Source organism: Vipera ursinii, assembly GCF_947247035.1.
Source record: "Vipera ursinii genome assembly, chromosome: 10".
Classification (NCBI taxonomy): domain Eukaryota; kingdom Metazoa; phylum Chordata; class Lepidosauria; order Squamata; family Viperidae; genus Vipera; species Vipera ursinii.
Genome location: NC_139520.1, coordinates 2,315,049 through 2,329,033, shown reverse-complemented (window position 1 = coordinate 2,329,033; position 13,985 = coordinate 2,315,049). Strand labels below are relative to the sequence as shown.

The 13,985-nt window shown below is 45.2% G+C and overlaps 1 protein-coding gene across 1 annotated transcript in view; it reads right to left on the bottom strand.

The window, feature by feature from the left end:
• The window catches only part of CES2 (carboxylesterase 2), a gene marked incomplete at its 5' end in the record, with an annotated part of 52,559 nt that overhangs the window by 17,753 nt on the left and 20,821 nt on the right, over positions 1 to 13,985 (bottom strand). The window contains 3 exons of the mRNA XM_083370351.1: positions 3,006 to 3,146; positions 10,327 to 10,434; positions 11,045 to 11,149. Of these exons, the coding sequence (XP_083226477.1) occupies positions 3,006 to 3,146; positions 10,327 to 10,434; positions 11,045 to 11,149 (354 nt within the window). The remainder of the gene's footprint in view (positions 1 to 3,005; positions 3,147 to 10,326; positions 10,435 to 11,044; positions 11,150 to 13,985) is intronic.

Sequence of the window (13,985 nt, the reverse complement as noted above, 5' to 3'; positions counted from 1 at the left end):
CCTGCGGCTGGTCTTCCGTTTTGCCGTGGGGGTACGGAGCCAATTAGATGGTACCGCCCCAGACGCTTAATGGATCCTGATAGATTCCAAGCGGCGCTGGGGTCCCCACCTGCCTCCATTGCTCACAGCTCGGCGGATGCCCTAGTGGAAGCCTGGGAAAGGGCAGCCACTGAGGCACTTGACCGGGTTGTACCCTTGCGGCCCCTGACCCGGCGCAGATCCCAGCGAGCTCCATGGTTTTCCGCGGAGCTCCGGGAGATGAAGCGTCGGAAATGGGGCCTAGAGAGCTGCTGGAGGTCTAGCCGATCCGAACCCGACCGGTTGCGGTTAAGAACCTATATTAGGTCTTATCTCGCAGCGATGAGGGTGGCGAGGTGCAATTACTTCTCCACCCTCATTGCGTCCGCAGATAACCGCCCGGCCGCCTTGTTCAGGGTGACTCACTCACTTCTTAATCAGGAGGTGAGGGAGGATCCCTTGCAGGGTCGTGCCGAGGAATTTAGTCAACATCTGACGGATAAAATCGCTTGGATTCGGACCGGTTTGGACTCCAGCTGGGCAGAGTCTGGCGATCAGGACACGGGCGGTCCTGTCAATGTTATCTGGGAGGAGTTTGATTCTGTGACCCCTGATGAAGTGGACAGGATTATGGGGAAGCTGAGTTCCACCACATGTTTATTGGATCCGTGCCCTTCTTGGCTGGTTTATGCAGCTAGGGAGAGGACACGAGGCTGGCTCCAGGCGGTTATATCTGCTTCTTTGAGTGAGGGTTATTTCCCCACCATCTTGAAGGAGGCGGTGGTGAGACCTCTCCTCAAGAAGCCTGCCTTGGACCCAGCTGTACTGAACAACTTTCGTCCAGTCTCCAACCTTCGCTTTCTTGCGAAGGTTGTTGAGAGTGTGGTGGCGCATCAGCTCCCTCTGGTCCTGGATGAAGCGGATTATCTGGACCCTTACCAATCGGGTTTCAGGCCCGGGCACAGCACGGAGACGGCATTGGTCGCTCTGGTGAATGATCTCTGGAGGGCTCGGGATAGGGGATATTCCTCTGTCCTAGTCCTATTAGACCTCTCGGCGGCTTTCGATACCATCGACCATGGTATCTTGCTGCGGCGTCTCAGGGGATTGGGAGTGGGAGGCACAGTTTTTCAGTGGTTCTCCTCCTATCTCCTGGGACGCTCGCAGTCGGTGTTGGCAGGGGGGCAGAGGTCGACCCCTAGGACTCTCGCTTGTGGAGTTCCTCAGGGATCGGTCCTCTCGCCCCTCCTGTTCAATATCTATATGAAACCGCTGGGTGAGATCATTCGTGGTTTTGGAGTTGGGTATCATCAATATGCCGATGATACCCAACTTTTTATTTCGACCCCAAACCACCCCAGTGATGCCCTCGCTGTGATGTCCCATTGCCTGGAGGCGGTTCGGGTCTGGATGGGGAGGAACAGACTTCAGCTCAACCCTGACAAGACTGAGTGGCTGTGCATTCCGGCATCCCGGGACATTCAAAATGTTCCATCTCTTTCTATGGGGGGTGAGCTCTTACCCCCCGTGGATAGGGCTCGCAACTTGGGAGTCCTCCTAGATTCACGGCTTACCCTGGAAGATCATATAGTGGCCGTGACTAGGGGGGCTTTCGCCCAGGTTCGCCTGGTGCGCCAGTTGCGGCCCTATCTGAACCGGGATGCCCTGTGTACGGTCACTCATGCGCTCGTGACCTCTCGCCTTGACTACTGTAATGCTCTCTACATGGGGCTTCCCTTGAAGACCACTCGGAGGCTCCAACTGGTACAGAATGCGGCCGCGAGAATTGTCTTGGGAGTTTCCCGGTACTCCCATGTTACACCTTTGCTCCGCGAGCTTCATTGGTTACCAGTTGTCTTTCGGGTGAGGTTCAAGGTTTTGGTTACGATCTTTAAGTCCTTACATGGCATGGGTCCAGGATACCTCAGGGACCACCTGCTGCCGGCATCAACTCCCCTCCGCCCTGTGCGTTCCCACAGAGAGGGCCTCCTCAGGGTGCCGCCAGTCAAGGAATGACGACTGGTGGCCCCCAGGGGGAGGGCCTTCTCTGTGGGCGCTCCGGCATTATGGAACCAACTGCCGGTGGAGCTCCGGACGGCATCAGACCTCCGAACTTTCCGTCGTGGCCTGAAGACCCACCTATTTGAAATGGCTGGTCTGGCCTGACGGGGGATTATGGGTTTTAATTTGTTGTTTTAGATTTGTATTACTGTTTTTAACTGGGCATGGGTTTAATCTTTTTTAATTTTTGTATTGTCTTTTTTATATATGCCCTGTGAACCGCCCTGAGTCCCTACCAAGGAGAAGGGCGGTATACAAATTAAATAAAACTTTAACTTAAACTTAAAACACGACAACAGCTAATGTTTGTGTAGTATTATTTTAAGCAGACTGTGTTTTTCTATTGTTGTGACTTACATGACGTTTAGAGCGCATTTTATGGCCAATTCATGCAAAACTCCACGTAATCCCAAAGGGTTCACATACTTTTTCTTGCAACTGTAAATGCTGCTTAGAGACAAGTGTGGAACTGAGTGGCTTTATAAACCTAAATGAATTGTCATTAAAATATGCTGCAAATATCAGTAGCCTACACGAGTGATCATGGATATCTTTTCTGAGTTAAATGGAAATTTCATCACTCCAACAAAACCAGTTGTGACTTAATTTTCCCACAGTGCCCTGAAGAGAGTTTGCCCAGCATCTCAGTGGCAATTAGGCTGCAAGTAGCCTCGACTTCATTCCTGCAGCATCACCGTCATACTTTTCCCACGAGGGAAACCACATTCTCCTTTTTTCATAGGGGGATGCATTAAACAAACAAACACACACACACACACAGCAGCTCTTTCCTACTCAACTCAAGATTTGTTTAAGAAGTGCCGAAAGTAGGAAAGACAATGTTGCTGGGCTATTTTCAAAATATTCCCAAACTCTTAGAGTTACTTATTGGGGAGTAAAGTATACTGTAAATCACAAAAACTTACTCCATAGAGCATCCATCCATATTCATTATTATTCACCCCAATTAAATATGGGACAGCATGAAGCTCCTTGGAGGCCAATAGTTCCTCTGGTGCTTTTAGAATGAATTCTCCATCAACGACTGCAGGGATAAGGTGAAGTTCCTGAAAAAAATGTTACAATAATGCAAAACTGGAAAGGTACAGAGATGTTCACTTTGAGGCTTACTAAAAATTAAGAAACTTAAACTTCTGCTGTCCCTGAGGGAGATGGGTGATTAAGAAACAGGAGAAGTCACTCAATCAATCAGTGTCTGCCTACCTGCCTCTGTATAGGTTAAACTTAAAGCAACCTGGCCCAAAGCTGCAGAGCTGCGGTCTGAGCCCAAAGATCTCTTCCCAGGTATTACGTGACCTTTGAGCTTTGCACCCGTCCTGCTCTCTCAAGGGGTCAGAAGGACTTTATCCCCACATTGCAGATGTGGCACAATCTTCTAGGACCCAAATGTTGAAAGAGAGGGCGCTTCTTTCTTCAGCAAGGGGCAGGGAGACCGTGACTTCATTATCCTTCACATGTTTTATCTTTATTTTTATTGATTTCATTTAAGGTCTTTGATCGTGATCGGAGTCATTAAGAACTGGGCAGCCTAAAGGTTTTGGGAATGATTATTATAGAGCGATCAGCAGGCTCTGAATGCTGTAGACCAACCCATATCACACCGACCCCTGGAAGAAGCTAGAGCGAATGGTAAAGAGAAAACAGAAGATACCAAAAACAAAAAACAAACCGCGTAAGCAGGGTTTCAATGTAGGAGAAAGTGGAAGAAGACAGCAGAAGCCTGGATGGTTTCATAATATTACGAGAAACCACAAGATGAGAAACCACAAAAAGAGCATGCACACGAGACAAAGAGGAGACGTGTCTACAGGTAGCTTAGAACTTTATTGCTGGGGTCAGGAAAGCTTTCAGAATGAGCTGCTTGCAAAGGGTGTTAAGAAAAAGGGTTTTTTTCATCCCTTAATTTGAGCTAACAAGAAAAGAGAATGCAACTTATCTTCTATTTTGATTCAGTTTTCTCCAAAATACAGTAAAATGATATGTTCCACCGGAAAACTGTGAAGAGCAGTTTGTTTGTTAGAAACAGGGTCTGGAGGACCTCCTTTGATTGAGTTTAAATCATCTGAGTTGGCAGTTGATCACCAGGTCCTGATCACCTGGCAGAATCTTTGAGAAATCCCAGAAAATCAGAAGGAGTCAAGGGACTGAAATGGCACAAATATCCAAGAAATTCCAGGAATTCATAGACATTTGATGCCTGAGAAAAGCAAATCATAAAGATTTTGACTGCAGTTGACTGCAGTCTTTTATTTAACTGCCTGCTGAATATCTATGAAGAGAAACTGGGTCGGAAGAAGATGCGTCTGGTTTGTAAAATTGGAGGAAGAAAGATCAGCAACCTGCACGGAGCTCATAACACTGCTCTGATAGCCCCAAATCGAGAGGATCTGCAAGCCTTAGTACTAAAAGTCAAAGAGCACACTGGGGAAAAATGGAACTAGGATTAAACATTAAACTAAGAACAAACTAATGACAGGTTTGGCGACCAACCTTAGTGTCTGGACTGCCATCCTCCTGCGCTTCAGCCTGGCTTCGCTGGATGCCAGCTGGCCACAGACTAAGGGGGGGGGAGCTGTGGGAGGAGGAAACAGAAACTCCTAATCCTGCCCCCCCCATTGGTTCACCCTCCCAAGGCCAGAGGCCTCAGAATGGAAGGTCAGGGCTCACTCTTCAGCCCACCAATGCAGGGACTGTTACCAAAACAATTCCTTCCAATGTAACTGGACAATAGGGAGAGAACAGGGGGAGAAATGGAAAAAGGCAAGTTAATTAGGGAACCTTCCTGCACAATGCTTTATTTGTGGCTTTGCTGTACTGTAACCACTTGGCTTTTAATAAAAGTATACCTTTCGCAGAAATGGAGTCAAGGGTCTTTCTCTCCTAGGAGCCCAAGTTGGGGCAGGTGTGACACTTAGAACTGACAATGTGAAGATATTGGTGGATTTTTTTCCTTTAGGATCAACCATCAATAGAAAGGAAACAGCAGTTAAAAAGATACACCATTCTGTCCCACTAGGTAGGCAAGAAAGGCTAAAACTACTTTTACTGAGGTCGGCTGCAACAACAGAATCTTGCAGGTCTCATTGCGTTGTAGATCTCCCCTTCATCTAGTTAGGGAATTAGAGAGGTGTCTGTCTGAGCCACTTGCAAATATCATCTGGATGTTCTGGACTCAACATGTTTTACTCCTTGTCACCTTGGCATTGGATCCTGCATATCTCCAGCAAAATCACCTTATTTATTTTATGCAACAGACTAGCACTTGGTAGGATAGCAATGAATGCTTTGGAAAAGATATTAGGATGTCAGGATGAGATTTTATCTACAAAGATCAGAATTGTTCAGGCAAGGGTATTTCCTGTGACACTCAACCAGGAAAGGCGATGAGTTCAGTCCTCAAGGGGCAAAAGCAAGACAAGTTCTGTGATGGGTCTGATGTAAGTTTTTATGGTGCCTTGCTTTGCAACCTTTACTTCCACCTTATGTACCTTCCCATCATCACTGGGAATGGTTTTCACAATGAGACCCTTGGGCCAGTCAATTCTTTGAGCTTGTTGGTCCTTGAGCAGAACAAGGTCTCCAACTTGGAGATTAGGGTTCTCATGTTGCCATTTTCTGCGACCTTGCAAAAGAGAAAGATACTCCATCTTCCATTGATTCCAGAAACAATTGTCTTTTGCAGAGAGAGGTTTTTGGCATACGTGCCAGCCTTGACATTCAGTGTCACTAGATTTCGTGTGATAGCATTGTGCAATATGGACTAATCTTGCAGTGATGCGTACAAGCCTTGTCCACTTGGAGAACCATTCAAAGTGTTGACAGTCCGTGATGGCTCTCTGCTCAGATCTGGTGAGAAGGGTCTTGACTTCAGGTTGAATCTCTGGATTGTTGTCAGGATCTTGAAGATTGAAGACCTCAGCTGTGCTTTCTCCTGAGGTAATGGTGCAATCCAGCTGTTAGATTTATCTTTGGAGAATTCAGTATCCATTATGTTGATGAATTCTTTGTCGTCAACTGACATGGCTGTTTTGTTGTCATCATGTGTAGTATCTGTGTTGCCTAAGTTATCATCACAGGCGATGGGAATAACATCAGATACCTGGATGATGTCAAGAGGCTTCTCCTTTTCTTCATGGTGGTGAGGGTATTGTCTGAAGTGAGATACACTCCCATTCCTCAACACATGAGTTTTGAAGGAGTTGATCTCCGATGGTGTGCATGTTCTATTCACGCATATATCTCCCACTATTATCCAGCCTAGGTCAAGTCTTTGTGCATATGGGGCATCATCAGGTCCATTGCAATGCTGACGTACTTTATGAACTCTGAGAATCTCTCTTCCCAGCAAGACTAAGATGTCAGCATCCATGTCCATTGGAGGAATCTCAGTAGCCAGGTGCCTTAAGTGGGGATGGTGATATGCAGCTTCTGGAGTGGGAATCTCTTCCCTGTTGTCTGGTATTTGGTCACACTCAACCAATGATGGCAATGGTATGCCCTTCTTTGCTTTGATATGAGAGATCATGAACCCATTAGCTCTTCTGCCAGAGGTCTCTACACGACCAGAACAGGTGTTGAGCGTATATGGTGTTGCATGTCCCTGTATGCCAAAGATATCAAAGAATTTGGGTTTGACCAGGGATTTGTTACTCTGCTCATCTATTATGGCATACATCTTGGTAGCTTTTTCAGGCTGACCTTCTGGATATATTTTGACTAGACATATCTTGGCACAGCATTTGTGACTGAAATCTCTCCCACACACTTCAGTACATGAAGATGAGACATTTGTGACTGGAGCATGACTCTGCTGCTCCCCTCCATGATCTGAAGCAGGGTTGGATGCAGGTGGTTGCTGTGGATTGCCTGGAAGTGGATCGGGATGCATAGCTGTAACGTGCTTGTCACTATTGCGTTCTGTGCACTTGACAAAGGCTTTACAGTCTTTAGCAAAATGGTCATATGAAGCACAACACCTGTAGCATATGTGAAGTTTTTGGAGAACCTCTTTCCGCTCTTGTATAGTCTTAGCTCTAAGCTCCCAACATTTCCTAAGAGGGTGAGGTTTTTTGTGAATAGGACACTGACTATTAGGATCTTCATCTCCACCACCTGAACCTCTCCGCTGAGCAGGAGATGGTACAGGAGGTGAGATGTCTGTCTTTTTTGTAAACACAGCTCCATGTGAGTCTGTGTGTCTAGCTGCTGTGTTATCATACCTTGGTGATGATGATGGAGCAGGCACACTGGATTCAACGAAGTTGAAGCTGGGATCATTTCTTGTCCAGGCTTGGTCGCTGATGAACCTGCAAAAATATAAGAATGGGGGAAAGGAAACACCATAGCGTCTTTTGTAGTCTGAGCCTTGCTGTGTCCATTTCTCCTGCAGGCTGTATGGCAGTTTTGACACCACTGGATTGACACCATGGGAGGTGTCCAGGTAGCTTAGACCAGGTAGACGTGGGTCTGTTTTCGCCAATTCTATCTCCATGAGGAGATCACTTAGTTCTTGGAGTTTGTGGTTGTCTTTGTTGCCTATCTTCAGAAAGTTTTGTAGTCTTTTAAATAGAGCATTCTCTAATGCTTCTGGGCTTCTGTAGGCTTGTTCAAGTCTTGCCCACGCAGCAGCAAGACCTGCGTCTGGAGAGTCAACATGCACTGATCTCAGTCTTTTAACACTATCTGCAGATTCTGGCCCCAGCCACTTTATGAGTAGATCAAGTTCCTCCTTAGTGGTAAGGTTGAGATCAGCAATAGCAGCTTTGAAGGTTGATCTCCAGGATCTGTAGTTCTCTGGACAGTCATCAAACTTTGAGAGGCTAGTGTTGATGAGCTCTCAACGAATCATGTATCTGGCATAGTCAGAATGGTCTGATCTCTCACTCCTTGATGCCAAATAAACTTGTGGGACCCCTTGGGTGTGAAAGTTCTCTGGTGAATAAGGGTTAGATATACCAGGATAGAATGATGTTGCAAGAGCATTGTCAGAATCCATTTATATCACATTTCATAAATGTATGGTTAGAATATTGTGCTTATTCTGGGGATTCTGCCATCTCTCAGAGGGGGGGGGAGGATGGTTATTCAGATTGCAGTAGGCTGTTTTCAAAGACCAGCATTTAGCTGTGGTGTAGTCCCTAAGGCTTGTGCTGGCTGTCGATTAAACCGTTGTTTATTGCTGGAAGTTACTTTGTAATTGGCAAGAGGTGATGCAGTTTGAAGTGTTGGCGCACTTGTGTTGTGGTGTTGAAGAGGTGTAGGCTTTTGCAGTTCTGGGGTCTCTGTGTGGTGAGTCAGGAAGGCGTTGTTCGTAGGAAGTACAGAAGATGGCTCTGCATTGTTGCAAACATTATGCTTTAGCACATATTGACTGGTGCGTTCCATCGGATCCTCCACTTCTGTTGGGATGAAACAATCTGGATCGGTGCCTTCCTTCATTGCCTGTTCATAGGCCTTCAGCTTTGCTCAGGCAGCTGCCTCCTCCCTTTCCATTAGCAGAATCTTTATTTTGGATTCTGACTCTGCTTGGCGGGCTTTGCTCTGAGCTTCTATTTCAGCTTCCTTTCTGGCAAAGGAAACATGTACTTTCTTTGCTTCTAGATGTGCACGGGCCTCTACCAACTTGTCACTTATCGTTGAAGCCCTGGAGCGAGAGGATCTAGCAGAACGTACTGTGACTTTAGTTGATGTGGATCTATGGGATCTGGTCTCCTGCAGTTCAGCAATACAGATTTCTGCCTTATCCTTTGCATCTAGCACTAGGAAATCTCTTTGCTGGTTTATTGCATCCATCATGGTTAGTACTGCTGAGGAGTTACCTGTATTAGAGTCTTTCATAAAGGCTGTGTGTTTTGCAGACAGCAGCTGGTAATGTTCATAAGCTGCAGATAGACGACCTATAGAGTCTCTTAATTCAACAGGATTATCATTAAGGCTCTGCAAAATTGACATGCAGTGCGCAGTTTTGTCCCATAAGTCTGACAGATTACTGGAAAATTCATCTCTAGTTGCCTCATAGTTTTCCCGGAGTTTCTGGGTTGATCTTACTGTACGCTTGGATTTTACATCAGAATCAGCACACTCAGCTCCCTGAATGTCCGTGTGGTCAGAATCACACTGCATCTGTGTTGATTCAATGCTAAAAGAGCGTTATGAGTCTTTTCTAGACATTTTTCAAGTTTTGCAAAAAAATAGGTACTGTCTCTTTAAGCAGACGAACTGTAGTTTATATAGGGTTTATAACAAGGTTCAGTGTACAAACAGTTTTCAGCTTTGCACAGGAAATGCTATTAAGCTTGTGCGACCATGTGCTTTTACAAGACGGTGGATTGCACTGAGCTTGCTTGCAGATAACACACACAGATATGGATTGCAGGCAGTAGGAATTCAAACTGTCTTTTGACTATTCTGGATCAGACTGTCATTTAATGATTTATCCCCTTGCTAAGAACCCTGTGCTTGGCCTGTATAGGAGGATATTATCACTGTTAACAGCCCTTGCCAGATAGCAGAACTCGTGAAAGTACCTTTATCATCCAGAAGTACCTTTATTTGCATGCAGAGAAGATTACAGCAGAGAAGGTGAGGTAGATGATGCATAGACGGTATTTTCAAGGTCAAAAGACAGTAACGGCCCACAGTGTCTTCATGTGTATCTGCCGGTTATGAAGGAAGAGAATCACCCAGGGAGAAGAAAGAGGAAGTCCATCCCAGAAAGGGGAGGGGTGTAAAGGCACATGGTAAGGAGACGGAGGAAATACGTCAAAAAATAGGGACAGAATAGGGAGGGACTGGATGACCAATTTTGCATGCTGTAATTTCCCCAAAATAACCACATGGTGGCAGCACACTCAGATTACCATGTTCTGGACACGAAGTAAAACCCTGGCTTTCCAGAGATGTCCATAATGCTGACGTGATGGAAGGAAAGAGAAGAGGATGATAGATTGGATTTATTTACAGCAGTGAGGGGCGAACCGTTGGAGGATCAGAAGGGCCACATTGGGAAGATCACCCAGAAGTTCAGTGGTATCCACGCAGCTGTTAAGAGTTAAGACAAACGTAATGGTTCAGGGTCAAGCAAGCAAGCAACTTTGTTAACAGATTCTGGAGGCTGCACTCAATGATCTTAATGGCTGCTTTCAATTTGCAGCTTCTGACTTTTAGTGGATAAACACCCTGTCAGCAAAATTGAGGATTCACAATTGTATACCTTCCATTTCTTACCAGAGGTAATCTGGAAAACAGCAAAAGTAGTTCTCCTTCTGTCTTGTTCCTTAAGCAGAGCAGCATGGCAGGACTGGTGGTCTCACAGTCGGCAGCAGATGCCACTTTCTTCAAGATGGAAAAAATATGCAGTTTAAATGAGGTACAATCTACATTTATCAAATAGGGATACAAGGGTGTGGCCCTGCTTGCAGAATTCAAGGCACAGTGCTGATTTTGCCTTTTCTGAACTTCCACATCCAGGAGCTTGGACTTCTACAAAAGCAGGACCTGACCTCCTTGATTGTATATAGGAGGGTATTCCAGGGGAAGAGGCTATTCAGAAAAAGCAACATCACCACCACCCCTACACACACACGTACCCTTAGAGCCGCCCCAGGTACCTCTAATCACTGCTGGGCCTCATGTGAGCAGGAAATGTCCCTCTGCTTCTAGGGACACGGGGGAGAGGTTGAGGCCCCCCCAGCGGCTGGCAGCTGGGCAGCAATCAAAATGCAGGGGGGTTATAGACACAGGCTATGTGAGTATGGTCTGAATTCGTCCATTTTTGGACCATTTACTCCTTGAACCCAAACCATTTTGATGACTATTTGACATATGCCTGATCTGTATCTCTTCCCCAGTTTTAACAGTTCCATAGCTTGCTTTTATTTTCAGTAAAAAAAGCCAGGTGATTATTGGGATATCAGAGTGCAGTTCTCAGTCAATGGTTACTTACTTTCGCAAGGACTTCTGGATGCTGGAGGAAGAAGCCAGGGAGTTGGACACTTCCACTCTCAGAGATCGCTCTGTGAAACAAACCCTTGGACAAGGGAGATAAAATCTACCCGCACAGACAGGCAGAACAGGAAATAATATTCCATCAACTTTTGAAAGGGCCTTAATAACAATATATCAAGCTTCTCTTGAACAAGGAACTTGGAGAACATTAAAAAGGCAGATCATCTCTGGAACCGTGGTGCCTATGGGCCGATGGAATTGGGCATGGAAGTCTGTGTGGTGGTGTGCTTTTAAAAAATGCTCTGTTATTACCCAGAATAAAGCCAGTTAAAGGGGGGAGAGAAATTCTCCTAAACTTTAATCCTGAGGTTTGACCAGACTTGGCTTAAACAGCAGAGTTGCTTCGATAAAACAAGGCACACTTTCATATGCCACAAGAGTCTGTCATTCAAGAGCATTTCAATAACTGCCTGAATATTCAGATTTCCGAAAAGGCTTTTTTATTTATTATTTTTATTTTAATTCCATTTATATCCCGCCCTTCTCCGAAGACTCAGGGCGGCTTACAAGCTTAGCAGTAGCCTTCATTCTATGTATATGCCTGCTTATTAGGGGCTTTCACACACCCCACAAGCGGCATTATTACAAAGTCAGCTTATTGCCCCCCAACAATCTGGGTCCTCATTTTACCTACCTCGGAAGGATGGAAGGCTGAGCCAACCTTGAGCCTGGTGGGACTCGAACCTGCACTAATTGCAGGCAGCTGGTGTCACTTAAGGAGGCATTAGCCCACTGCTCCACCAAGGCTCCTTGTCTTTAGAGTTTGCCAAACCACCAGTTCAGTGCCTGGGTTGCTTCCGGCTGATCAGAGTTGTCTGCAGAAAGTGCCACAAATCAGGCAGAAAGCAAGAAACCTCATACCCTCCAGTCCCTCCCCAGGGTTTTTACAGCCAAAGTTTTCTCTGGTAACTCCAATTTGCATAATGGGCTTAGTCAACAAAGAAGCAGCTGCATACTCAGCATCCCAACTGTGTTTAGTTTTAACCCTGCTTATGGTTTTTGTGGTTTAGCCTATTGCCTGTGGTTAAAGTAGAGTTCTGCATAGTTTCGCACTCAAGTCATTTATGTTGTGTAAACCCAGCAAGCCTGAACACTTATTGGTGTTTATTAATTCATGTACTAGAATCCATCTCATAGGGTGGAGGCATAAATAAATAAAACTGGTAAAATCTTAAAATAAACTTAATAGAACAGAATAACTGAGTTGGAAGGATCTTTGGAGGTCTTTTAGTCCAACCCACTTCTGGACAAATGGCTGTCCAGTCTCTTCTTAAAATCCTCCTGTGATGGAGCGCCCACAACTTCTGAAGGCAAGTGGTTCCACTGGTTAATTGTTCTCACCAAAGAAGTTTCTCCTTAATTCTAGGCTGGATCTTTCTTTAATGATCTTCCAGCCATTACTTCTTATCATGCTTTGGAGAACAGGTTGACTCCCTGGTCTTTGTCACAGCCCCTCAATTTTTTGAAGACTGCTAGCCTGTCACTCCTGGTCCTCCTTTTCACTAGACTAGACATACCCAATTCCTGCAAATGTTCTTCATATGTTTTAGCCTCCAGAACCCTAATTGTCTTTGTTGCTCTTCTCTGCCCAATTTCCAGTCTCAACATCTTTTTTATAATATGGTGACCAAAACTGGATGCAGTATTCCATGTGCGGTCTTATTAAGTTTTTTAAAAACAGTACTAATAATTCACGTGATCTTTATTCTATCCCTCTGTTAGTGCAACCGAGGATTGCATTAACTTTTTTGGTTACTGCCTCATACTGTTGGCTCATATTTAAGTGATTGTCCACTATGACTGCAAGATCCCTCTCACAGTTACTGCTAATTTGTACCTGTACAGTTTATTAATCTGATTATTAATAATAATCTGTATCTATACAGATTATTAATCTGAAAAGAAAGCATTAGAGGCAGACCTTACCCAAGAGAGACAAAAAGCTTTAAAAGAAGGAGCAAAGGAAGCTGAAGAAGTAAAGACCAAGCTGTGAAGGACACAAGAAAATTAGAGAGAGAGCTTCTGGTTAGATAAGCATGTCTGGAGGATAGTCTCTTACTAGAAATGTAACCCCCTGCATTTGATGAAGAGAAGGATGAGGTGTGACAGGATAGCGGTGTTCCAATATCTCAGGGGCTGCCCCAAAGAGGAGGGAGTCAAGTTATTCTCCAAAGCACCTGAAGGCAGGACTAGAAGCAACAGATGGAAACTAGTCAAGGAGAGAAGCAACCTAGAACTAAGGAGAAACTTCCTGACAGTTAGAACAATTAATCAGTGGAACAACCTCCCTCCAGAAGCTGTGAATGCTCCAACACTGGAAGTTTTTAAGAAGAGACTGGACAGCCATTTGTCTGAAATGGTACAGGGTCTCCTGCCTGAGCAGGGGATTGGACTAGATGACCTTCAAGGTCCCTTCCAACTTTATTGTTGTTGTTGTTGTTGTATTGTTGTTATTATTATTATTAATCATTGCACAGTCAGCCAGATGTTCAGACTGGATTTGGCATTTTTATCTACCTATCGAGTCCTTACCAAGGACCTGGGATAGGCAGATATGGATGTTTGATGGTATTACAGATATTTTTGCAGGATGGAAGCAGTTCCTAGTAAGGCCGCCTTTTGCAATTGACTAATGGCGAATTTGTCAATGCCAATGGTGTTCAAGTGGTGCTCCCGTTGTTTTGGGATTGCACCCAAGGCGCCTATTACTATTGGTACTACCCTTGCTTGCCTTTGCCACAGTCTTTCTATTTCTATTTGTAGGTCTTTGTATTTTGTTATCTTCTCTGGTTCTTTCTTGTCTATTCTGCTGTCTCCAGGTACTGCCACGTCCACTATCCAGACTTTTTTGTCTTTCTTATCGACAATTGTTAAGTCTG